General features: G+C 40.7%; 1 protein-coding gene across 1 annotated transcript in view; it reads left to right on the top strand.

The window, feature by feature from the left end:
• Positions 1–19,597, top strand: part of LOC144492896 (ribose-phosphate pyrophosphokinase 1) — a 51,257-nt gene extending 31,660 nt beyond the window's left edge. The window contains exons 3-7 of the mRNA XM_078211485.1: positions 87–185; positions 6,729–6,853; positions 10,728–10,901; positions 12,339–12,498; positions 16,985–19,597. Coding sequence (XP_078067611.1) covers positions 87–185; positions 6,729–6,853; positions 10,728–10,901; positions 12,339–12,498; positions 16,985–17,077 — 651 coding nt within the window. The 3' untranslated portion in view covers positions 17,078–19,597. The remainder of the gene's footprint in view (positions 1–86; positions 186–6,728; positions 6,854–10,727; positions 10,902–12,338; positions 12,499–16,984) is intronic.
• The last annotated feature ends 6,988 nt before the right edge of the window (positions 19,598–26,585 follow it).

The raw sequence follows: 26,585 nt of genomic DNA, 5'->3' as shown, positions 1-26,585 counted from the left end.
TGCTTAGAACACTTCCAAGAATTGATTTTTTAAAAACATAACATGTACGAGATTTGATTGTAATGCTGAATTGGTCTTATTTTCAGAGTCGAGCTCCAATTTCAGCCAAGTTGGTTGCTAACATGCTGTCTGTGGCTGGGGCAGATCATATCATCACTATGGATCTGCATGCATCTCAGATACAGGTGAGATACTCCTCTTTATCAAAATAAACAGGCAAACTCTCTATTGGCACAATGTGGGTGGGGCTGTATCCATTTATCTAAAACTATTCTATTTTTGTCGTGGTTTTCATTTTAAAGAACTTGACTAAAATCACTGCTTATTAATTAGTACGTTAATGACATTTCAAGAGCTAAGCAGAAAGCTAAAATCATCTATTTAAAATTGTGCCTGAAATGCTGATTTACCACGTGAAGCAAAACCTAAATACTACAGTAAAAATAGTTTGGCATGCATACATAGGAAAGGTGATCAGACAGGGATACTAAATGCATGTTGGTAAAACCTGTAACTAATTCACCAACTGGCTTTAAATATGATGTGGAGTTGCCGGCGTTGGACTAGGGTAGGCACAGTAAGTAGTCTCAACACCAGGTTAAAGTCCAACAGGTTTATTTGGTAGCATGAGCTTTTGGAGCGCTGCTGCTTCATACCCAGGTTAAAGAGGTGTGAATTGTTTCAAGCCAGGACAGTTAGTGAAATTTTGCAAGTTCACACAAGTTGTGGGGGTTACAGATAGTGTGACATGAACCCAAGATCCCGATTGAGGCCGTCTTTGTGTGCGGAACTTGATCCTGTCTGCACCTTTAAAGACTTGATTACCTGTTAAGACTCTCATTCCAACCATTATCTTGTAATTGAATTTGTGTCTATATATGCCATGTTTATGAGACAAATCCTGCACTCACCTGATGAAGGAGCAGCACTACAAAAGCTCGTGCTACCTGATAAACCTGTTGGACTTTAACCTGGTGTTATGAGACTACTTACTGTGGCTTTAAGTACAAAACTAATGCTACTGTTCCATAATTATAAACTCATTTAAAGGGTAATGAACAAGCATCTCTTGTATTGGGTCGGTCAGCAATCCTTTGATGCAGCAGATGGAAAAAGTGGCAACAAAGCCGCCAGCTTTCCCTGCTGTAGATTTCTGGGACTCTCGGGACTTTCCACCACTGTCACCGAAAGCAGGAGCGGAAAACTCCCCTCCCCAATATTTAACAAAGTGAGGCAGCAACTTTACTGGCACAACATGGCTCTTGCTTCCCGATTTTGCCTAGGGCTCGAAGCAACTGACGAGCAGTCTTCAGTTTCAAATTCAACACACTGGGTAGACCAAAGCTTTTGCTTTTCAACACTTTCCAAACCACAATCCATGTCCATGATCAGTGCTGTTACTGATTCCTGGTTGCCTTGTGCAGTGTGCAATCAGGCCTTGATTGGTTTAAGATGTGGTGATTAGTTTCTAATTGGTTTCTCAAGAATGAAGGTCATTTCCCCTTGTCCTTGGAATGGCCCTCTTAAGGTGTCTGTCCCTCTCCTAACCATTCTGTCATTTTGTCAAATTATACAGAATGGTGCATTTTGCATTTTACAAAGGTACAAAATTACACAATCTATGTAAAATGCATATAACTTCAGTACTGAAAAGTGACTCGTGTGCCAAAGTTAAGGCAGTGACATTCACTTAAAGATATAACATGACATATTTAACTAACATCTATTCCTAAGTAATAAAAGTCAAAAGAACTACACAGCTAAAAAGACTGATTATAGCACTTGATCCTAAACTTGCAGAATCAAATATACTGTGATGGAAAGTGACTTTTTTAAAGAAAACATCGCCAGTGCCAGAGCATGCCCCTGCGCGCGCACGCACGCACGCACACGCACGCACACACACACACACACACGTCATTGGTTTGGGGGTGGGGGGGCTGTGGGACATTTGTTACGGGAATTCATGTTTTGGGACTCCTGCCACCGCCCCCAAAAAATGGGAGTAGAAAATTCCTCCCAATGTTTTAAGCACAGCAGAAGTTCTTAAAGTTCACAATGTTCAAATGCAACAAGATCTGGACACTGTCCAGGCTTGGGCTGACAAGTGGCAAGTAACAGTCATGTCAGTCAAATGCTGGGCATTGACCATCACTAATAAGCGACACTCTAACCACCGCCCCTTGACATCCAATGCTGTTACCATTAGTGAACCCTCCCACTGTCAACATCCTTGGGATTACCATTGACCAGAAACTCAACTGGACTCACCACATAAACACAGTGGCTACAAGAACAGGTCAAAGGCGAGTAATTCACCTCCTGACTCTCCAAAGCCTATCCACCATCTACAAGGCACAAGTCAGCAGTGTGATGGAATACTCCCCACTTGCCTGGATGGGTGCAGCTTCAACAACACTCAAGAAGCTTGACACCATCCAGGACAACGCAGCCCGCTTGATTGGCACCACATCTAAAAACATTCAATCCCTCCAGCACCGACGCTCAGTAGCAACAGTGTGTACCATCGACAAGGTGCACTGCAGCAATTCACCAAAGATCCTTAGACAGCACCTTCCAAACCCACATCTAGAAGGACATGGGCAGCGAACAAATAGGAACGCCATCACCAGTAAGTTCCCCTCCAAGCCGTCCCCCATCCTAACTTGGAAATAAATCGCCATTCCTTCGCAGTGGCTGGGTCAAAAACCTGCAATTCCGGGTCAACCCACAGCACATGGATTACAGCAATTCAAAAAGGCAGCTCACCACCACCTTCTCAAGGGCAACTAGGGATGGGCAATAAATTCTTGGCCGGCCAGCCAGCGACGCCCATGTCCCACGAATGAATTTTTTAAAGTACGAGTAAGACTTTAGCCACCTTGAGGCTACACCACTGTTACCTGATCTGATAATGGCCTCCACTCCTAAATTTGTCAAACACAACTTCCCTTTCATAAAATCCACATGGTTATTATGACATTCTAAATGCCCTGCTATGAAATAATTTGCTTAATAATGAATGCCAACATTTTTCAAATGAGATGTTAAGCGAACTGACCAATGCTTTGATTTCCTGTTTTGTGTCGTCTCCTTCTTGATTAAGAATGTTACATTTGTGGTTTTCTTGTCTGCTAGGACCTTTCCAGAACCTAGGAAATATTGGAAAATTACAACGTATGCATTCATTATCTCTGGAGCCACTTCTTTTGAAGTACCTATAATGCGGACCATCAGATCCGAGAGACTTGTCAACAGTTTGCCCCGTTAGTTTTAATTGTACTGTTTCTAGTGAGTCCCCTCCTCCCTTTTGCCCATTGATTTTCCGCTATTATTGGGATGCCTTGGGTATCTTCTGAACTTAAGACAAATTTCTCCCACATCAGTTTTTGAGCTGCACATCAACTCTAATCTTACTCATTGCCAATCTGCTCAAGGCTCAGGCAGTGCAAATGTTATTGCCTTGAAAGCTAAATTAAAAAACAGAAAGCCAAGCTGCTCATACTCCCTTCATAGATATCTTCCTTAGTCTTATCTTTATTATTGATATCCATGTGGACCACAACAACTGGATCCTTTTCCTCTCGCTCCAAAGAAACGTTTTTAACCCTGGCACCGGACAGGCAGGTCTCACTCCCTCAGCTACAGAGAAAGTATCTAAATATGTACTGCGCTGTAATGTTCTATGTTCTATTAGTGTCCCCTATGCCTATTACATTCCTTTTCACTGTCCCAACTTAACTAGCTCCGTGTACCATAATATGGTCAGTTACATAAGTTATAAGAACTTTGTACCTGTTTCACAAGTACAAGGCCTGAGGTTACTCCATTGAACCTTCTGGATCCTCAGACCTGCATCACCCAGCATTCTCTTGTCCCTAACAACGAACAAATAGGAAGTGCTTAACCTAAAGTGTGTGACTGCCATCTGGAACAAAGTGTCCAGGTAACTTCCTCCCTTTATGATGCAACACAGTGTTTGAACTTGGACTCCAGCCTATCAAGTTCAAACTGAAGTTCCTCGAGCTGCAAACACTGACTGCAGGTGTGGTTGTTGTGGATTCCTCCCCATGCAACACCTGCAATCTCCCCTGCCCTGCTATCTCTATTTTATTTAACTAATTACATTCTCAAGTTTAAACATATAATTGTCTATAAATAGCTTTTAATCTAGGCATATCCTTGTTTAATAAATTTACTTGTATGCCTTGGTCCTTACTGTAGCCTAATCCACAGTACTAATTTAGCTTTGTTTTTAATTTTTCAAGTGCATCTTAGTCCCGTCATACTTGTCAAATTTTCTTAGTCTAGTGGAATCTGCACTTGGGTGAAACTGCTTTTGCTAATACTCTTATTAGTTTGCCTAATGTTTTACTAAACCTGATTTCCTATTCTTAGTGTAATCCAATGTCCTGGTTTAAAGAGGAAAGAAAAGACACTCACCAAATGTCACAATCCCAGTAGATATAACTGAACGGGATGATCCCAGAATGGATCCCTGTCTGAAAACACCGTAACTTTTTTAATAGAACATGGAGGAACTGTTTCACAAGACCTCAAATTAGTGTCACGAGCCCAACAAGGAAAAAACATTTATTAAGCATGAAATACTCTTTACCCCACCACTCCCTAATCTTAACAAACGCACATAGATTTTAAGATTAAGACAGATTACAAAGTGCATCTTAAGATACAGATAAAGGTAAAGTCACCATAGACCCAGCTGACTGGTGGTGATTTAACTTGAGGATCACCAGACCTCAGGCGAGGAGCAAAGTTGAGAAGATAGGCCTTCGTGAATAACCAGTCAGTACAGGAATTGAACCTGCGCTGTTGGACCACTCTGTCACAAACTAGCTGTCCAGTCAATTGAGCTAACTGACCCCCTTAACTTAAGCTGCAATGGTCCCATTGACACACACAGCCCCTTCTGAGCACACAAGATGACTGTGGTAAGATGCACACCTCTCTGAACCCAAGTGAATGTTTGTGGATTTCTCCTCAAAATCCCCCCAGATAATTCCTATATCATGAGCTACCTTGCCTCATTGAACCCCAGTTTCCACGCGAGTGATTTCAAATTCCACTTTGAAATGTCACACTTTCCAATCTTCTTTTAAAATTATGCTTTCCCTCTGCTACTTCCATCAAGTCTTCGCCTTCAGGTTTGCACCTCTCCCTTGAGGTTTCCTGTGTTTTAAAGGTTTTTACACAGACTCTGATTTCCACAATTATTTCAAATAATGTCTCCCAAACTGTAGTAAATTCTCTCAAACCTTCACACTACTACAGATATCTTTCTGGTCTCTCACGATCCAATGCTTTTTCAACTCTGTGACTTTACTAAACAGTAATCTGCTCTGGTTCCCAATTTCCTCTGTTTCATTAACTTCAGCCTTCTTGGAAACTTCTCTTTTCTCTAGTTTCCTGAACAAGCTGGACTTTAGATTTCCGGCATATCTTTTCTTAGCTGTTACTCCATGGTATGACTTTTTTTCTAGCAAGACTGAGAGAGATGTTCCCTCTTTAGCCTTCTAAAACCAACTGCTAGCAGAGCTGAGAGCTGCCTTCTCTCTTACTACCTATCTTCAACTGCAGTCAAATTGAGCTAAACTAGAACTCTACCTTACAAGGCCCCAGTTATTAAGCAATCACTGTTGGTTTATTTACTCTTCACGCCATAGCCTTCTCTAAGGACAATAAAATCACAATTGCAGTTGAAACTAACCCCCACACACACACAAACACCTTTGTCCAGCATGACCCTAACTATAGGTTTTACCCTTCCAGGTACAGAAGCATCAAGTTAAACCCATCTAAAACTATACCTTCCTTCTAATGTTTACCAATACAAATATAAATCCCGTAAAACTACCTTTCTTTTCTTAACACCAACCCATCACTTAACTATTCTCATGTGATATCATATTTTGGATTTTTCCTTTTTTAATAATTTGAAAGCAGAGGTTTTGTAGCACAATTTCTCTGAACCAGAAGTTTCACACCAGAACTTGATGGCTGAGGCAGGTGCATTCATAATGCAACCAAACAGGCTGAGTATCAGCATGTAATTCCTCCCAACATGTACAAATGGCAGACAATAGGAACATGTAAAAGTGTATATAGCTACAGCAACTCAAGACTTTTTGGGTTGCAGCTGGCTGAACCTCTGATGCGGATCAGTTTGATGCCAACTGCGCAGGGTTTAAAACCTCAATCCAGTTGGGGAGGATTTAGCATCTGCCACCTTTCCCTACCTATGGTGGAGGTTGTGCCACTGTTTGTCAGACCTGCCTTCGGACAGAGAACTCTTGAAGAATTTGAAAGCTTTTAAATGTTTTTTCCTGCCAATGTGTTCTGCTGGTTCACATTGAATTTTTAAATATACTATCCTACTCTGCTTTACTCCTCATCCAGTGATCAAGTTTAAAACGTGCAAGTGGATAGCCATTGAATGCACTAGTGGGGTGACTCATACCTGTGGGACTTTACCCCATATTGAAACTGTACCCCAGGGTGGAACAGTATTCTTGACAATGAGAAATTTGGCAGATGCTTGAAAAGTGGAATAACAATTGTCATTGTGAATTTTTTTTGACAATTTCTTATGCAGTCATACCATTCAGCACAATGTTTATATTTTGCATATTCTCTCTTATACCATAAAGTTTCCCGTTTCATGCCATCTCTATTTGCATTATGCCAAATTCTTGTTGTTTGCCCTGTAGGGTTTCTTTGATATCCCAGTGGATAACCTCTATGCTGAACCGGCAGTGCTCAAGTGGATTAGGGAGAATATTCAAGAATGGAAAAATGGCATTATTGTGTCTCCTGATGCTGGTGGAGCCAAAAGGTAGGTGGTCAGAGGAATGCAAAATAAGAAACCAGGGACCATACTTCAGCTTTGGGAGCGTAAGTGCACATTGTCTGATTGATGGTCAGATATACACCTAGCCTGGTTTTTACTTTTCATTTGTAGAAATAATCCTCTTTGAAATCAGAAATGCAACACAAAACAGATCTTGTTTTAATTTTCGTGGGAGATTTGCGTGGTTATTTAAACAGAAGTTCCAGTAGCTTTCAACCTACAATCAGGCAGCATAAATTGGAAGACAGTAAAGGTTCTGCACACCAAGAATAAGGTACTCTGTTCTTCAGTGTAAATCCCCATGACTTTAGACTTCAATTGTGATGCATGTCTCACTTGCAAGATCACTTTTGCTGTTTTAATGTCCTTTGTTAACTGTCATTTTTGAACTTGGAAAATTTAGTGGTCTGATTTTTAAAAAAATAATGCTGTTTTTCATAAAATGCTGCATTTGAATTTAATTATTTGCAGCCTTTTCCTATATAAAGGAATTTTTGGTTTGAACTTTTTTAAAGGTGGTGTAGTTAATTTTGTAATTTAAAGTTGTTAATCAATTACAATAATGCTGTTAATATTTCATTGTAATTGTAGTTTTTGTGCATTTTAAATTAAAATAACAGTTAATATAAGTCTGGAATATAACTGGAATTCTTGGCAGTGTTCCACCAAAGTTGGATAATTATGCTGCAGCTATTTTCATGCTATAGAAATAACTCCTTAATTCAGAAGACTCTGCCAACTAATTACATCATATGTTTGTGTTTTGACTCTGTGGTTTTTTTTTGCTAAACCAAATTTGCTCACGAGACAGCCAACTAATCATCAAATTTATACTTTAGCATAGGACAGGGTTTCTCTATATCCAAATTTTAAATCCCTTGTATTGCATGTAGTTGGAGGAACCATTCTAAAAGCACTAGGCCAGTTCCCTAATAAACCTTATAAGTAGTATAGGTCAGAGATTTGTAGATGAATAATTAGTCCCTTCACCAAACTCCCCAACAAAGAACCATTTGGAAATTCTTCAACTAGGAAGTTTGTATTCCTAATGTATAAATCACCAAACCATCATACTTCAAATGATTTTGATTTAAAATAACAGCAATGTTACAGTCCCCCTGTTGAGGAAGTCGGACCATAAGATTACAAACAGATTTTTCTTTTATCTGTCAATTCCACATGAATGAAGTCCTCAAATGTTGAACTCCTATAACCTCTTGTGCTGCTTTGTTTCATAAGTAAATTTTCAGTTTTATTTTGATTAATCTCCAATGGCTCTTAATCAAGTTTTGCATTGTCATTAATTGGACTAGTAATTAGTGGCAGAGGTTTTTTCACTATATTTTGTGACATATCTTGGACATGCCATTATATCTTTATTTTGGATAGAGCCATTAGGCTCGAATGTTTATTGAGCTGTAAGATATATGTAAGTAGAAGAATTCTGAGGTCATGTTTTTGCAGTCCATTTGTGATTTTCAAGACAACACAAACTGGACTGACTGTTTAATCCCATAACTTATCATTTTGTTGAACAAATAATATACAAACTAGCAGAAATTTCCTTCGCCATTCAGTAAGATTTTTGATCTGATTGTGGCGGCATGGCAGCACAATAGTTAGCACTGCTGCCGCACAGCGCCAGGGACCCGGGTTCAATTCCGGCCTTGGGTCACTGTCTGTGTGAAGTTTGCACGTTCTCGCCGTCTAAGTGTTTCCTCTGGGTGCTCCGGTTCCCTCCCACAGTCCAAGGATGTGCAGGTTAGAGTGATTGGCCATGCTAAATTGTCCATTAGTGTCAGGGGAAAGAACAGGATAAAATGTGGGGTTACGGGGATAGGTCCTGGGTGGGATTGTGGTCAGTGCAGACTTGATGGGCCGCATAGCCTCCTTCTGTACTGTAGGGATTCTATGAAAGTATTAATGCCCTATCAATCAAAGAATGTCTAACCTAGCCTTGAATATATTCAATAACCCAGTCTACACTGCTTTCTGTGGAAAAAAATTCAAAAGATAAACAATCCTCTTGAGAAGAAGTGCTTTCTTCTCCATCTTTAATGGGAGGCCTCTTTATTTTTAAACTGTTTCCCCAGTTGTAGATTCTCCCACAAGTGGAAATATCCTCTCAGCACCTATCATCAAGCCCCTTAGAATCCTATGTTTCAGTAAGATCACCACTGCTCTTTAGAGTTAAGAATGAGTATAGTTCAGTCTTTCCTCACAAGACAACCCTGTGATCCCAGGAATTTGGCTAGTTAATATTCTCTGAACTGCTTTCAATGCAAGTATCTCGTTCCTCACTAAGATCAAAACTGTACATCGCATTTTAAAATATATTCATTTCATGGGATGTGGGCGTTGCTGGGTAGGCCAGCATTTTATTGTTCTTGAGAAGGCGGTGGAGCACTATCTTCTTAAACTGCTGCTGTCCGTGTGTTGTAAAATGCTCAGTGATGTTAGGCAGTTCCAGGATTCTGAGACAACAACTGAAAAAATGGTGATATAATTCCAATTCAGGATATTGTTTTGAGATCTGCCCAATCCTCTACGGATGTAGCAAGGCATTCCTATTCTTACACTCCATCCTCCTTGCAATAAAGGCCAACATTCTAATTACTTGCTGTTCCCATGTGCTAACTTTGTGATTCATGTACATGGACACATCTCTTCCCCTATACCACAGCATTTGTGGTTGCTGTCCATTTAAGTAATATTCAACTTATCTGTTTTCCTGTCAAAGTGCCATTTTCCGCATTATATTCCATCTACTAATATTTTGCCCACTCAGTTAACCTGCCAATATCCCTTCTGCAGACTGTCCTTCTCACAAATTGCTTTCCCACAGTCAACAAACTTGGCTGCAATATAGTCATCCAAGTCCTTGATATAAATTAAAAACCATTCAGGCCCCAGTAATCCCTGTGCCACTCGTACAGTTTCTCAACCTGTAAATGACCCATTTATCCCCACACTCTGATTCCTGTTAGTTAGTTAATCCTCTGTCCATGCTAATATATCACCCTCAACACCAACCTGCTCTTATTTTGTATAGTAATCTTTTAAGTGGCACCTTACTGAATCACTTTTGGAAATCTAAATACACTGCATCTATTTTTACCCATTTCTCTACCCTACTTGTTAGATACTCAACTCTTAAGAAATTTGTCAAATATGATCTCCCTTTCACAGAACCATGCCTAATTGTATTGTGACTTTCTAAAGATCCTGCCACTACCTCCTCAATAATGGGTCCTAACATTTCCCACTGTCCGGTGTTGGGTTAACTGGCCAATTGTTTCCTGCTTTCTGTCTCACCCTTTCTTAAATAAAGGTTTTATATTTGTAATTTTCCTATCCACTGCAGTCATAGCTTTTTCATTTTGGCCTTGATATGCCTGCATGAGATTAATTCTGACTGCTAATTGTGAACATTTATTTGTTTTCTCGCATCTTAACATCAATCCTTACTATTTAAAATAAAACAACGAATATTAAACTTAGCATCCTTGTTTTATGCATTTTGTGTTAAAATATATTTTAAATTGTGTAAAATCTGAGTGCTGATTCAAAACACAATGGAGTTGTCTGACATGTTGGTAGGTACCTCCATATTAAACTAGCAGCCTTGTTGCATCACTTCTGTATATTCATTTGCCAACGCCATCAAGCCAATCCTAATTATTTTGCATTCATTTCCACAAATTATAATTTCAACCAGGAAATTGAATGGTGGCAGAGAGCCATAAAGATTCAGTTGTCATAGTTCTTGTTCATTGCTTTTACATGTTTTAGTATCATATAACTAAAATGGAGCATATGCACATCAAACTTACTCTTTTGAACCTTCCTTTTTTTTTAGAGTTACGTCCATTGCAGATCGACTGAATGTGGATTTTGCGTTGATTCATAAGGAGCGTAAAAAAGCCAACGAAGTTGACCGAATGGTTCTAGTTGGTGATGTGAAGGACCGAGTAGCCATTCTCGTTGATGATATGGCAGATACTTGTGGTACAATTTGCCACGCTGCAGACAAGTGAGTTGCTGAATTATGGAAGCTTAAAAAACTGCTGTAGAGAAGCAACATGTTAAAGGAAACAGAGGCTCCACTCAAGATTATTTTACTCCAGAGATACCGATCTCTCGCAGATCTGTTTGCTTTTATTGTAGCAATATCTGTAAAGGCATTCAAACAATCAGCATTTCCCATCTACAATTGATGCTCCTGAATCATTCTGATCTAATGATCTCTTTTACAGCCATCAGAATTAATACCTGGGGTGGGGAGGGGACAACAGATAATCGTGCTTTGTATAAGCAATTTTTGTAGACTGAAATGGTAAGATTTTTAAAAAATAGACTTGTGACAGCACTTTATGTATTGTTTTGTGCTCTCTTTTGTCTAATTTGCATGACAGAAGTAATATACTGCCGGTAGGTTAATCTACATTTCCCCTCCTATATTAACAACTCTAAAGCTTGACCTGAACCTGTCCAGGTGGAGAAAATGGTCAAGGCTCACGACCAATGCACATCCATTTTGTTCAAGTTTATTGTCGTATCAGTACCCTCCAGTAATCTACAAACATAAATACCCTGTCCCCTTCAAGTTAAATCAGTACTTCACTAATATTCCTCAACTTCTCAATTGCACCCACTGAATTGATCACTCAGGAGTATGTTCGCATGTGTGTGAATGATCAATTCCACCTGCAGTTAACCTGCAAGTCACTGCCCCCTTCATAAATAAGTTTTTATTTTGCAAAGATCTCCCTTCTGACTTGTACTTTCCTACATCTTGTAACAATCCCACATCCTGAGGTTATGAATTGTCCATTAACATGTAAAGGTGTTTCAGTGAGTAATATTCTGATTTACCAGCATCAGATTGGTGAATGAGTTTCACTCTGAAGCAGATTTTGGGATGTAGTGCACACCCACACATTCTGGAACCCGCAGTTTGTTAGCTTGTAAGTATTTCCAGTTCTACAATTTAGCCACACTGCAGTGGTCAAGCCAAATCATTTAAATCTTGGATAGACTTATTCCCATCCTGTGGTTGGTCTATCTCTGCCATCTGCTAGTCAATTCATGCGTCAGTTTTATTTCAAGGTTTTTAAAGTCCAGTTCCAAAGTCCCATGGAATGCAAGTGAAACTTAACTAATTTTTGACAATTGTCTATTTTTTCTCCTCCAATAGCTTAAGTTGAATGAAATAACAGGATTGAACTGCAAAAAGCACTAACAACTGTTTTGTTTATAAGAAGTATGCAGGATGAGCAGACTATCGATTTAAATTGTTTATAAATCAGTAAATTAATTCTGTCCAGTGTTTTTTAAATTTGTAATTATGCCTATGTTTTTTCCAAATAGTTATTGTCCCATCAAAAATTGGAAATGAAATGCTGCAGTCAGTGGCAAAGTGAGAGGGGAAGGAGCTTAGTTTTTGATTTGATTTATCTGTGCATCACAGGCTGCTGTCTGCTGGAGCCACAAAAGTCTATGCCATCCTCACACATGGAATCTTCTCTGGTCCTGCTATCTCCCGCATCAACAATGCCTGTTTTGAAGCAGTAGTAGTCACCAATACAATACCTCAGGAGGACAAAATGAAACACTGTCCGAAAATACAGGTATGTTAAGAATTAATTTTGCTACCACAAAGAACAACTTGATGTGCTATCAAGGAAACAAATATTTCCCTGTTCTTAAGCCTACCTAGAATAGAGATAAAACTTGCTTCACGTGGAATCTGTGTCTGATTTTGGCCAGTTAGTGGTACTTGTCTGTGGAAGTATTCTAGCTTATGTTGCAGACTATTTTGTCACAGAAATTCCTTTCCATGGGAAGGTAGCACAGACTATTACATTCGGTGAAATGAAGAACAACTGCTTTGGATAAGCAAACATTTGCATGGAATCACATCTTAAAAGATGTAGTGTAATTTAGACTTTGAACTGCAACAATTTCTAAATTTTCAGATAGCACAAATTTGGATGGGACAGTCAATACAACGGAGGGCTACGACGCATTTCAAGAAGCCACAGTTGAGACCGAGAGATAGCTGCAGAAAATCAGGGCCAAAAATTAAACATTGCAGAGTATACACATTTTCGAAAAGTAGAGGGAAAACTGGAAGATGGAGTAACTATATTTATTTGGATAACATGATCACAATAGAAAAAAATGAAGTATCAGCAAGATGCAATTGGAATCCATATGAAAGATAAAAGAGCAGTCACATTGATGGGTGTAGTGCAGGTAGTCTAATAATGAAAGGGAAGTGAAGGAAGAAACATGCAAACAAATTAGGGAACTGAATAAAAAACACAACATGATCAACTGCATCATTTATAGGTAGACAAAAAGAATAAAGGAATGGAGTTCCTACGATATGTACTGGACTCCTTCCTAACCCAGTGTGTAAAAAGCCCAATGGGGGAAGATTTGCTATTTGATCCAGTAATGGGGAATGAACAAGAGCAAACAGTACAAGTCGGGGAACAGCCAGGCAAAACTGACCATAATGTAGTATATTTAAAGTTGATAAAAAATTTGAAGTATGACAGAAACCAGGTTAATCAATTGAAGAAAAGCTGTTTTTAAAGGGCTGAGAATAGAATAATAAAATGGTTAACTTAGTGGCAAACAACAATGGGAAATGTTTAAAACTATATCTGAAGTACAGGGGAAAATTATTCCTCCAAAAGGAAAGTGCAAACTAGAGACACTCCATGGATGAGTAAAGACAAGGGAATAACTGAGGGTAAAGAAAGTGGCATACATCAAGTATATAGACAGCAGAGGAGTGCAATGTAAGAGAGAATACAAAGATTAGGAGAGAAGTCAAAAAAGCAAAGATGAATTATGAAATTAAATCCTTGAGCAATGAGATGAGTAATAAGACATGCATTCCCCATTTTTGTTTTAAATGTATTGAATAAATCAAACTGCATCAATGCATTTTTAAAGAATATAGGGAAGAGATTGCACAGGCATTACTACATGAATTTAATAATTCACCAAAAAAAGACGTGTCAGACAGGTCCTGTATTTCCCTATATTTCAGAAGAGGGATTGAACATGACTAACATCTTAACACAATGGTAGCAAATAGAGCATTGAAGAACATCTAGAAACTAAAATTAAATCAATAGTCAGCATGGATTTCAAAAGGGAAAATCTTGGTTGACCAACCGTTATTGACTTTAAGGAAGTAATAAAGTAAGTAATGGGTGCAATAAATTTAGTGCAGTTTTGCCGCATCCAGTTGTGAATGGTGGTACACAGTTCAACTAATCAAAAGAGGAGACTCCACTTTGCCAAGGCCACTCGGCTCCTGACCTCAATGCAGCTTGGTCCAAACACAAGCATTGTTTGAATTAAAGAGCTGAGTGATTGCCCTTAACATCAAGGCAGCATTTGACCAAGTGTGGCATCAAGGAGCCCTGGCAAAACTAAACTCATTGGGAATCCGGTGGGTGGGGCTTTTCACTGGTTAGTTGTATCAAGTATAAAGGAAGATGGTTGTGCTGTTGAAAGACAATAATTTCAGCCACAGGACATTGCTACAAAAATTCCTCTTGGTAGTGCCCTAGGCTCAGCCATCTTCAGCTACTTCATCAATAACCTTCTGTCTATCGTAAAGACGAAAATGGAAATGTTCTCTGGTGGTTGAACATTGTTCAATACTGTTTGCAACTCAAGTACGTGAGTAGTCCATGCACTTGTGCTGCAAAATCTGGACAATATTTCCATTTGGGCTGTTAATTGTCAAGTAATATTTGCACCATGCAAGTGTCAGACAATGGTCATCTTCGAATGAATCCAACCGTCTCCCCTTGACATTCAATGGTATTACCATTGCTGAATGCCCCACTATTAACAGCCACAGGGCTTCTATTGACCTGAAAATGAACTGGACCAGCCATATGAATACAGTGGTCACAAGAATGAGTCAGAGACTTGAATTTTGCAGTGATTAACTCACCACTTAACTCCCCAAAGCCTGACTCTCTACAAGGCACACGTCAGGAGTGAGTCAAGTAATTGGGGATGAGGAATAAATTCTGGCCTAGCCAGTGATTTCCACATCCCGTGAAAGAATAAGTTTAAGGGCAGCATGGTGACACAGTGGTTAGCATTGCTGCCTCACAGCACCAGAGACCCAGGGTTCGATTCCCAGCTTAGATCACTGTCTGTGTGGAATTTGCACGTTCTCCTCGTTTTCTACGTAGGTTTCCTCCCACAGTCCAAAGATGTGCAGGTTAGGTGGATTGGCCATGCTAAATTGCCCCTTCGTGTCAGTGGGGCTAGCTAGGGTAAATGCAATCACTCACCTCTTTAATTCAACAAACAATGCTTGTGTTTGGACCAAGCTGCATTGAGGCCAGGAGCCGAGTGGCCTTGGCAAAGTGGAGTCTCCTCTTTTGATTAGTTGAACTGTGTACCACCATTCACAACTGGATGCGGCAAAACTGCACTAAATTTATTATGCTATGGGAATAGGGCCATGGTGGGATTGTGGTTAGTGCAGACTCGATGGGCCGAATGGCGGCCTCCTGCATTGTGGTATTGTATGATTCTGTAATAAAAAGTATATCAGAGTAAAATTTGCCATTATAATAGATTTAAATGAGCAAAGGAGAGAATGGGTATGGACTGGTTTGGCCAAATGGCCTGTTTGTGTTCATATATTCTACAGTGTGGAGATGTCTTTGTTGGACTGGGGTAAGCACAGTAAGAAGTCTCTCAACACCAGGTTAAAGTCTAACATTTATTTGGCAGCACAAGCTTTGAGTGTCGCTCCTTCAGGTGAATATATTCTTCAGGTCATATATTCTACACCAGGGTTCCCATACTGGGTTCTGCAGGACTCCCCCAGGGGTTCCGTAGTAGATCTAGCTATTTTAAATTTAAAAATAGTTTTCCTTGTAGCATGTCCAATAATGGGGAGCTGAGAGGGGGCTGTTAATGGGTGCTCCCAAAATAATGAAAAGATGGCAAGACTTTGTTGAATAACATAACTTTTTTCATTATAATGTATACATAAAATATAGAGGCATCTTGTAAGTTTGTTTTTGTATATTTGATTATTATTGTGCTGTAGGTACATTTGTTGTGCATCAGTATAATAAGGATGTTTCTCAGGGGTTCCTTCAGTACTCTTGGGAACTCAAAAGGGTTCCACAGCTGAAAATGTTCTATGCAATACCTGCTTCCTAATCTGGTTCAGTGTAATTATTGAAGATAATAAGATCTTCCCTTTATTTCTTGTTGGATGTAATTGACTTAAAATATTAAGAACCCCAAAAATTAGTTGGTTTTGGTTCACATTTTGACCTCTGCATAAAAATACTATGTTCAAAAAATTGAACGTTTTATGTTCAACCTCTGGTTTCATGCAGTTGTTCCACCCAGGAGAAATCATCTCATTCTCTGTATTGAGAGGGAGGGTAAATATTTACTTTAACATCCTATGAAGTATTCAGTATTTTAAAGAAGGTTTTAGCAGTTTCTTAAACAAGAGAAAAGGTTGGGGAAGGATTCCAGAGCTTGGGGCCTACGCAACTGAAGATGCAGCCATTAATCCAGCTTTTTGTTCAGTTTATTTCCCCTCCCTGCTTTTCACCATGTTTTTATTTCCTCTCTGCTGCCACCTTCTGTTACCATGTACATCAAGTTCCATGATGGCTTTCAAAAAAAGTGGATAGATGTTTAGAAAAAACATAGACAAAGAAAGTGTGTTGAATTGGATTAAGTGCATAGCACTTGAGAGCAAGCATAGCCATCAAAGATCTTATGGCCCATCTCGTGCTGTAAAATTAGAATTTATTCTATGGTCACGAAGGTTCATTACTAGCTATAAATGAGCACCAATGTACGTTCATGATGTGGATGCCATTTGCAAATGCAGTGTAAACCTTTAGTGCTGTGTTTTCATTTCCCAAACACATTTTAATTCCATGATTGCCAAACTCGTGCAGTTCAACTTGAGTTGTATTTCAATTAATGTAATACCAGTTTCTAGTTTCTCTCAATTTGAAGTGTGACTGATCTGTCTATATTCAAATGCATAAAACAACTCTGAATCATGGTTTTGTTTTTTTTACTTATTAGGTTATTGATATCTCCATGATCCTAGCTGAAGCGATTCGAAGAACTCACAATGGAGAGTCTGTATCTTACCTGTTTAGCCATGTTCCATTGTAATGACTATGGCATTTGCTGTTTCAGTACATGCTATTTTACCAAATTGTTTTCTCTTTCCTATTATCCCTTCCCTTGCACCTGCCACACCAAATGGTAAAATATAGTCTTTGCTTCTGCTTCAGCAGTCAGGACAAAAAATCCAATTAGGCATTCATCGGTACGTTGGATGTTTCCAATTGAAAACAGTAGCTGCAATTGGGCTTTATGTATAATATTACATAGCCCTATATATCAGAAAAGAAAGCATATCTGGTATTTAATTAAAATGCCTGTGTATATTCTCCATACATATCCATGTTGCAATATTGATTGCTCCATGTCTGCTATAGTGTAAGCGGTCACTTATTTTACTTTGAGAAAGTTGTTGCTAGGTGCCTACGAATATTATGGCAAAACTGGAATAGAAATTGTGCGTTGACGAGAAATGAATGTATTAAATCCCTTTAATCCCTGCTATTTTCTTTTTTTTTGTTTCCATCATTGCAGCAGTGTACTTGGTCAAGTTCTATATATTTTCCACCTGAAATGGTGACGACTGAAGTCTGATATAGAGAAATGCGGGCAGATAATTTCTGCCTTGCGCTTCATCAGATATATAATAACTTCATGATTATGAACAATCCTGTTATTACATGGTGCATCCCCTCCAAGTTGTGATTGGTTTGGGTTGGGCTCTCTGTCAGTTGGAAGGTGGCTCCGCTTACTTTCCATGAATCTTTAAGTGAATTAGAACTCTAGTAAACATTGCTCATTCAGAGGCTTTATATATGCCTTTAAACCTGGGAAAAAACCTTGTTTTTGTGAAATCTAAATAACCTGGATAAACCATTGCAAATTTAATCAGTGTTGCAATTTGCTTTACTTGACCTTTTTTTTTCTGTATACACATTTATGAGCCATATATTTAAAAATAACTGTTGTGACCTCATGCTTTACAATTGAGCAGTTTTGTTTTACACTCTTGTGATGGGTAGAAAGATGCTAAATTTGACTAGCTGCTTGCACATAATCCAGATAAGTAGCAAATTCATTTTGCCCCTCATTCAACAGTAAGCTTTCATGCTGGTGTTTTTTTTTAGTAATAATGCAACTTTGAGTGAAGCCTTGTTTTGAGCATTCTGAATTTTGTTCTTTGGAAAACTACATATGAGGGGTATGTGCAGAGTTTTGAAGACAGCAGCCTTTTTTGGGTATATGCAGAGTTTTTGAGGACAGCAGCAGCCTTTGCAATTATTTGCAATGTATTTTACTTGCAAGTTGGAAATCTGAGAAGCTTGGTAATCCTGAAATAAAATAAACCTTTTGCTTAATGTCAATCTATAGGAATTGAAATGGGATTTGTCTTGGATTTTCTGGCTTCTTTGTTCAGCAAGGCCAGCTCTGATCATACATTGAACCTTTATCCAAAGCATTTAAAGATACAATTTCTGTTGGAATGTTGGCTTTGCTAAGGATATTGCTGTTTGTTCTACAGCATCAAATAACTTGAGAATTAAAGATGTTTGGTACATGTCACATGATTGAAAACTTCCTTAAAAGGAGTGTTAAAATGCTGGTTTGCACACTTGACTAGGTTCCAATCAGCAAGGATATGGTTTGGTTTACCTACTTTTTGACCCCAGTGTGAAATGATACTGCTTTAAACCAGTTCCCAGTGGTTAGAACATACACGACTGGACAGTTTGAGCCAATTGGCATTGTGGCAGGTCGTGGGGAATGTGTGGGAAGCTTCAGCTTCATTCACAATGCAATTCTGTGAAGTGATGTACTTGAGTTGGGATTGCTAGATGAAGTCCCATAAATAAAACGCATTCCCAAAACTTAGTAGACGTGTATGTGCTGTTTGGATGAAATACACACCATTTCCCGCAAGGAATACGAGCAAGACGTTAAAATATTTTCTATATTTGTGTGTGTACAGGGTTCACATTCTGAGTTTATATATTCATTTATTTAAACTAAAATTGGAATCACGGAGTGGGGGTTGAGGCTGTTGCAGGAAGAGTTGTCTTGGGAACAATTCAATATGGGTGGTACTGTTGGCTCACTTTGGACCTTGCTCCTAAACGGGCCCCACCACTTTGGTCCTTTTGGACTTGTAATACTATTCTGATCTCCTCATTATCTGCATTCAGCAGTGGTAGTGTGTAGAAAATCCAGATTTAGTGCTGTATGGAGCTGCAGTGGCTCACATGAGCTATTCATAGCTTTCGGGTCCTTTGGTTGAAAATTAGAGTGGAGTTGCATTATATGCAAATATACAATAATTCAAACATGGCCTGATCTGTGAATAGAAATATTGAATTTTTAAAAGAATTTTGATGAAGTTGGTGTTGAACTCTGTACAGTTACGTTGGGACAATTCCTACATATTAAATGCAAGTCTGCAATTGTTATTCAGTTTTTAAGCTTGTTTTCTACATTATAGAGAAAAGCTGAAGAGCTTTAGTTTGTTTCAATCATGTGCTACAATAAACATATGCAGTGGTTATTTTTGCCATGCAAGTGTTCTGATTTCCATTTTCAGTTTCATTGTGTTTATTCGTTGTCGTAATATCATCGTAGTTAGTACCATGCACATATTCCCATTAATTACATGAGCCTTCATAGTAAGCGTCGCCAGACTATTAGACTAAGGCTTTTGTTTCTGACACGTGCATGTGTTTTGATGTCTTAAACCGATAAGGGTTTCAAAAGTCAATAGTCAACATGTGTTTCATGTGTCTAGAAGTTCCTACGATTCAGATAGTTACTCTAATATTTTACTGTGACCCAAGAAAATTAAATATACATTATTTTTGCAAGATCTTTGATAAAATTGTATGCGGTCCACTTGTCATTTTTATTTGTCTTGTTACTACTTTTTTGTGTTCATTTTATAGATTAAAAACTTAGGAAAATGCAATGTGTATCTGAAAGTAATCCAATATATTGAGTGCTTAAGTAAGGGTGTGCCTTATTTCAGAGCATTCTTAAAAATAAAGATGGTTGAATTACAGAAGGCTGAGATTAGTCCAAGTCATTTTGTACACAGTTGGACAACCACCATCGTTGTCTAAAAAGTCCTGAATATTCAGAACCATATTCACAACAGTCAGTGGGAGTACAGTCTATCATGTCGATAATCCACTTCAAAAGGAAATTAAGTGATTTATTTTCAGTTTTACACCCTTGCAAAGTAACCAAAATTCACTAATGGGTTGCTGCTCCCCCCCCCCCCCCCCCACCCCCCCAAACTCTATTGTCTCCTGCTCACTTTTGCTCTCAGGTCTGGATGAGGCTGATTTGGATGAGACTTTGGTCGTCTATCTGACAACAATTCCTCTGGAGAGAGCCCAGTTGTGGATTGTGGTGTGATACGATAATGAAATAAAAATCCTGAGAGCTTTATACTCAATGGTATCACCTTCCATTCTCCTCCATCTCTCCTTTAGAGTTTGAACAGCTTGTTCTGCCAAACCATTTGAAGCCGAGTCAAATGTCACAGTACACACGTACCATTCTTTTGCATGAATTCTCAAAATCACTTGTAAAGATAGTGTCGTTATCCAAAATGAGCGAATCTGGTAGACCATGAGTTGCAAAAATTTGACGTAGTTTGTCAATTGTCACAGGAGTTGTAATATTACTCATGATCTATGCTTCCAACCATTTTGAATGCGCATCTACGACAACCAAAAACGTGGTTCATGAAAGATTCTGCAAAATCCACATGAAGTCTGGATCATGGTCGATTACCCTGCTACCAAGGATAAAGTGGTACTGGCGGTGCCATACAAACAAAGAACAAAACAGCACAGGAACAGGCCCTTCGGCCCTCCAAGCCCGCGCCGCTCCCCGGTCCAGGATTGAATCCTGAATCCAGGATCCCCGCCCAATTTTCCAGCCTATCTACATACCAATATCCTATCCACCGAGCTGTCCCTCACAGCTACGATGCTTTGTTCATTACAACCTATTAACTCACTCCCACCCCCCCATTCCAGACCATGTGATCTCCAGGGAGAGGCGAAAACCCAGAGTGAAAACCCCAGGGCCAATATGGGGGAAAAAAATCTGGGAAATTCCTCTCCGACCCCCTGAGGCGATCGAAACGAGTCCAGGAGATCACAATGGCCCCGATCGGAAAATGCTTCCCAACCCTAGTCATTTCCACTTCCACGAACACCATATGAATTCCCTGCCCCCGAGACAGGTTCCCAACTATCCGCAGTCTCGCTCTGTACTGGCACCAGCAAGATGTTCATAGAATGAAGCCTTGAAACGAGAAACAAGGAACAATTAGCCCGTGCCGCTCCCTGGTCCAAACTAGACCACTCTTTTGTATCCCTCCATTCCCACTCTGTTCATATAGCTGTCTAGATAAGTCTTAAACGTTCCCAGTGTGTCTGCCTCCACCACCTTGCCTGGCAACACATTCCAGGCCCCCACGACCCTCTGTGTGAAATATGTCCTTCTGATATCTGTGTTAAACCTCCCCCCCCCCCCCCCTTCACCTTGAACCTATGACCCCTCGTGAACGTCACCACCGACCCGGGGAAAAGCTTCCCACCGTTCACCCTATCTATGCCTTTCATAATTTTATACACCTCTATTAAGTCTCCCCTCATCCTCCATCTTTCCAAGGAGAACAACCCCAGTTTCCCCAATCTCTCCTCATAACCAAGCCCCTCCATACCAGGCAACATCCTGGTAAACCTCCTCTGTACTCTCTCCAAAGCCTCCACGTCCTGGTAGTGTGGCGACCAGAACTTGACGCAGTATTCCAAATGCGGCCGAACCAACGTTCTATACATCTGCAACATCAGACCCCAACTCTTATACTCTATGCCCCGTCCTATAAAGGCAAGCATGCCATATGCCTTCTTCACCACCTTCTCCACCTGTGACGTCACCTTCAAAGATCTGTGGACTTGCACACCCAGGTCCCTCTGCGTCTCTACACCCTTTATGGTTCTTCCATTTATCGTGTAGCTCCTCCCTACATTATTCCCACCAAAATGCATCACTTCGCATTTATCAGGATTGAACTCCATCTGCCATTTCCTTGCCCAAATTTCCAGCCTATCTATATCCTTCTGTAGCCTCTGACAATGTTCCTCACTATCTGCAAGTCCTGCCAGTTTTGTGTCGTCCGCAAACTTACTGATCACCCCAGTTACTCCTTCTTCCAGATCATTTATATAAATCACAAACAGCAGAGGTCCCAATACAGAGCCCTGCGGTACACCACTAGTCACAGGCCTCCAGCCGGAAAAAGACCCTTCCACTACCACCCTCTGTCTTCTATGACCAAGCCAGTTCTCCACCCATCTAGCCACCTCCCCCTTTATCCCATGGGATCCAACCTTTTTCACTAGCCTACCATGAGGGACTTTGTCAAACCATCTTCTGGTTTATCTGCCAAAAAGAATAGGATTTTAAATATTGGGCCACCAAACGTACGACCTGCCTAGACTTTTCATTCTAGAAACACCTGCATGAGTTTCATCTATTTCACAAGAAATAGAAGCAGGAGTAGGCCACCAGATCTTGATTTGATTTATTGTCACATGCATTACTATACAGTGAAAAGTATTGTTTATTGCGCCCTATACAGACAAAGCATATTGTATTTGCCATTCCAATATGATAATGGCTGGTCTATGCTGACCTCAACTCCTTTTCTGTGCTATTTCCCTCTAGCCCTCCATTCCTGCTGTATCAAATATTTATCCACCTCCATTGTAAATACTTCTAATGATCCAGCCTCCACCACCCTTTGGGGAAGAGAATTCCAGAGATTCACCACCCTATGCAAGAAGAAATCTCTATGCACCCCAGTTTTAAGTGACCTCATCTGTGTCCAATGAAGAAACAAAGATTTCTGTTAGAGACTCAGCAATTTCATCTCTTGTCTCTCTCAGTAATCTAGGATAGATGCCATCTGGCCCTGGGGATTTGTCTACCTTAATGCTTCCTAAAACACCTAACACTTCCTCCCTTGTAATTGCGATTTGTTCTAACAGGTCTACACATCCCTCTGAGACACTACCAATCAACGTGTCCCTCCTTTGTGAATACTGATACAAAGTATTAATTTAGGATCTCACCTACTTCCTCGGGTTCTAAGCATAATTCCCCTCCTTTGTCCTTGAGAGATCTGACTCTTTCTCTGACAACCCTCTTGTTCCTAATATATGTATAAAATGCCTTGGGATTCTCCTTAATCCTGTCTGCCAAGGACATTTTATGACCCCTTTTTGCCCTTCTAACTCCCTTTTTGCCCTTCTAACTCCCTGTTTGAGTTCTTTTCTATTTTATCTGTATTCCTCCAGTGCTTCATCTGTTTTTAGCTGCCTGGACCTTATGTATGCCTCTTTCTTTTTGATTAGACCCACAATTTCCCTGGTTATCCATAGCTCTCGAATCCTACCTTTCCTGTCCGTCCTTTTTACAGGCACATGCTTGTCCTGCACTCATCAACTGCTCCTTAAAAGACTCCCAGATATGGATTTACTTTCAAACAGCCTCTCCCAATCAACAGCCACCAAATCCTGCCTACTTCCGCTGTAGTTTGCCTTCCCCCAATTCAGCACCTTACCCATAGGACAACACTCATCCTTTCCCATGACTCTCCAAAAGTTTACAGAATTGTAGTTACTGTTCGTCACATGTTCCCCCACTGAAACTTTGATGACTGGGCTCATTCCCCAGTACTAGGTCCAGTATAGCCCCCTCTCTAGTTGGACTATCAATATATTGTTCCAAAGAACCTTCCTGGACACATTTTACAAATTCCTCCCTGCCCGGCCCCCAGCCCTAAGGGATTTCCAGTCTATATGAGGGAAATTAAAGTCTCCCACTACAACAATCCTATTTTTTCTACACCTGTCCAGAATCTCCTTGCATATCCGTTCCTTAACTTCCCGTGGGCTGTTGGGAGGCCTGTAGTATTCCCCCAGCATAGTGACTGCGCCCTTCCTGTTTCTGAGCTCTCCCCACAGTGTCTCATTACATGATCCTTCCAAATTGTCCACCCTCTGTACCGCCGTAATATGCTCCCTAACCAGTATTACTGCTCCCCCACCTTTTCTAGCCCCTCCTCTGTCTCGCCTAAAACACTTATACCCCGGAATATTCAGCTGCCAGTCCTGTCCTTTTAACCAAGTCGCCGTCATTGCAACCACATCCAAGTTTCGCGCATGTATTAAGGCTCTAAGTTCATCTGTCTTGCCCGTTACACTCCTTGCATTGAAGCAGATGCACTCCAGACCTCCAGGCCCACTGAGTTCATCCTCCCCCAGATTGCTCTTCCTCTTAGGTAGCCTTGTCTTGGCCCCATGCTCGTCCCCAGTCTCTACGCTTGCTGACCTATTCTGATCCCCACCCCACTGCCACATTAGTTTAAACCCACCCGAACCACACTAGCAAAGCTCCCAGCCAGGATATTGGTGCCCCTCCAGTTCAGATGTAACCCATCCTTCTTGTACAGGTCCCATCCTCCCTGGAAGACTTCCCGGTGATCCACGAATCTGAAACCCTCCCTCCTGCACCAGTTCTTTAGCCACATGTTCAGCTGCACAATTTCCCTGTTCTTAGCCTCACTAGCACGTGGCACGGGGAGTAATCCAGACTTTGCTACCCTAGAGGTCCTGCTTTTCAGCCTTCTACCTAACTCCCTAAATTGCTCTTGCAGGACCTCCCTGCTCTTTCTGCCTACGTCATTTGTACCAATGTGGACAATTATGTCTGTCTGATTACCCTCCCTTTTTAGGATGCTTTCTACCCACTCGGAGACATCCAGGACCCTGGCACCAGGGAGGCAGACTACCATCCTGGAGTCTCGTTCGTGCCCACAGAACCGCCTGTCTGTGCCTCTAACTATTGAGTCCCCCACTACTATTGCTCTCCTATTCTCCCCCTTTCCCTTCTGAGCCACAGAGCCCGACTCCGCACCGTGCCTTACCCATGGATGGTCATCTCTTCCCCGCCCCCCCAGTATCCAAAATGGTATATTTATTTTGGAGGGGAATAACCACAGGGGGTCCCTGCACTGACTGCTTCCTCCCCTCTCATGACTGTCACCCAGCCAGCTTCGTTTTTAGGTGTTTCCACTTCCCAATAACTGCCATCACCCCTCTGCTTCCCGAATGATCCGAAGTTCATCCAGTTCCAGCTCCAATTCCCTGGAGCTGGGTGCACCTCCCACAGGTGAAGTCAGCAGGGTCACTAATGGTGACCCTTACCTCCCACATCCTGCAAGAGCAGCATTGAGCTGCCCTAACTGCCATCCTTTCCACCCAAACTCCCAACTGTCGCCGCTCTGTTCGTGTTCTTTAAACTGTCGTCTCTGTGTTCCCACTCTTTAAACTGTCGCTGCTCTGTGTTCCCACTCTTTAAACTGTCGCTGCTCTGTTCCCACTCTTTAAACTGTCGCTGCTCTGTTCCCACTCTTTAAACTGTCGCTGCTCTGTGTTCCTGCTCTTTAAACTTTTATTCCAGGTGAGACCTCGTCAACACCCTATACAATTGCAGCAAAACCTCCTTATTTTTAAACTCCAACCCCTTTGCAATAAAGGCCAAAATGTCATTTGCCTTCTGAACTAGTTTCTGGACCTGCTTGCTAACATTTTGAGATTAATGCATTAGAACACCCAAGTTCATTTGTTCTTCACTTACCTGCAGAGTCTGTCCATTTAGATAATCTCCCTAAAACGAAGAAGGTGGACATCGACTTAGGAAGTATAACAGAGGGCATGCCCCTCTCTACATCAATGGGGGCGAAGTGAAAATGGTCAGGAGCTTTAAGTTTTTAGGTGTCCAGATCACCAACAACATGTCCTGGTCCCCCTATGCCGACCGAAAGCCCACCTACGCCTCTTTCTCAGGAGACTAAGGAAATTTGACATGTCTGCTACAACTCTCACCAACTTCTACAGATGCACCATAGGAAGCATTTTTTCTGGTTGTATCATAGGTTGGTATGGCTCCTGCTCTGTCCAAGACTGCAAGAAACTACAAAGGGTTGAGAATGAAGCCCAGTCCATCACACAAACCAGCCTCGCACCCATTGACACTGTCTACACTTCCCATGCCTTGGAAAAGCAGACAGCATAATCAAGGACCCCATGCACCCTGGACATACTCTCTTCCACCTTCCATTGGGAAAAAGATACAGAAGTCTGAGGTCACGTACCAACTGACTCAAGAACAACTTCTTCCCTGCTGCCATCAGACTTTTGAATGGACCTACCTCGCATTAAGTTGATCTTTCTCTACATCTTAGCTGTAACAGTAACACTACATTCTCCACTCTCCTTTTCTATGTACGGTATGCTTTGCATAGTGTGCAAGAAGCAATACTTTTCATTATACTAATACATGTGACAATAATAAAGCAAATCAAACTCCATTTGCCAAGTGTTCACCCAGTCATCCAATCTATCTTTTTCCCCTTACAGAACTATAATATCCTCATCACAGCCTGCCCTTCAACCTATCTTCGTATCCTCGGCAAATTTGAAAA

The sequence above is a fragment of the Mustelus asterias genome, chromosome 4, assembly GCF_964213995.1.
Source record: "Mustelus asterias chromosome 4, sMusAst1.hap1.1, whole genome shotgun sequence".
In the NCBI taxonomy this organism is placed as follows: Eukaryota; Metazoa; Chordata; class Chondrichthyes; order Carcharhiniformes; family Triakidae; genus Mustelus; species Mustelus asterias.
The sequence above is the reverse complement of the archived record's forward strand: the minus strand, read 5'-3'. Positions and strand labels throughout refer to the sequence as shown.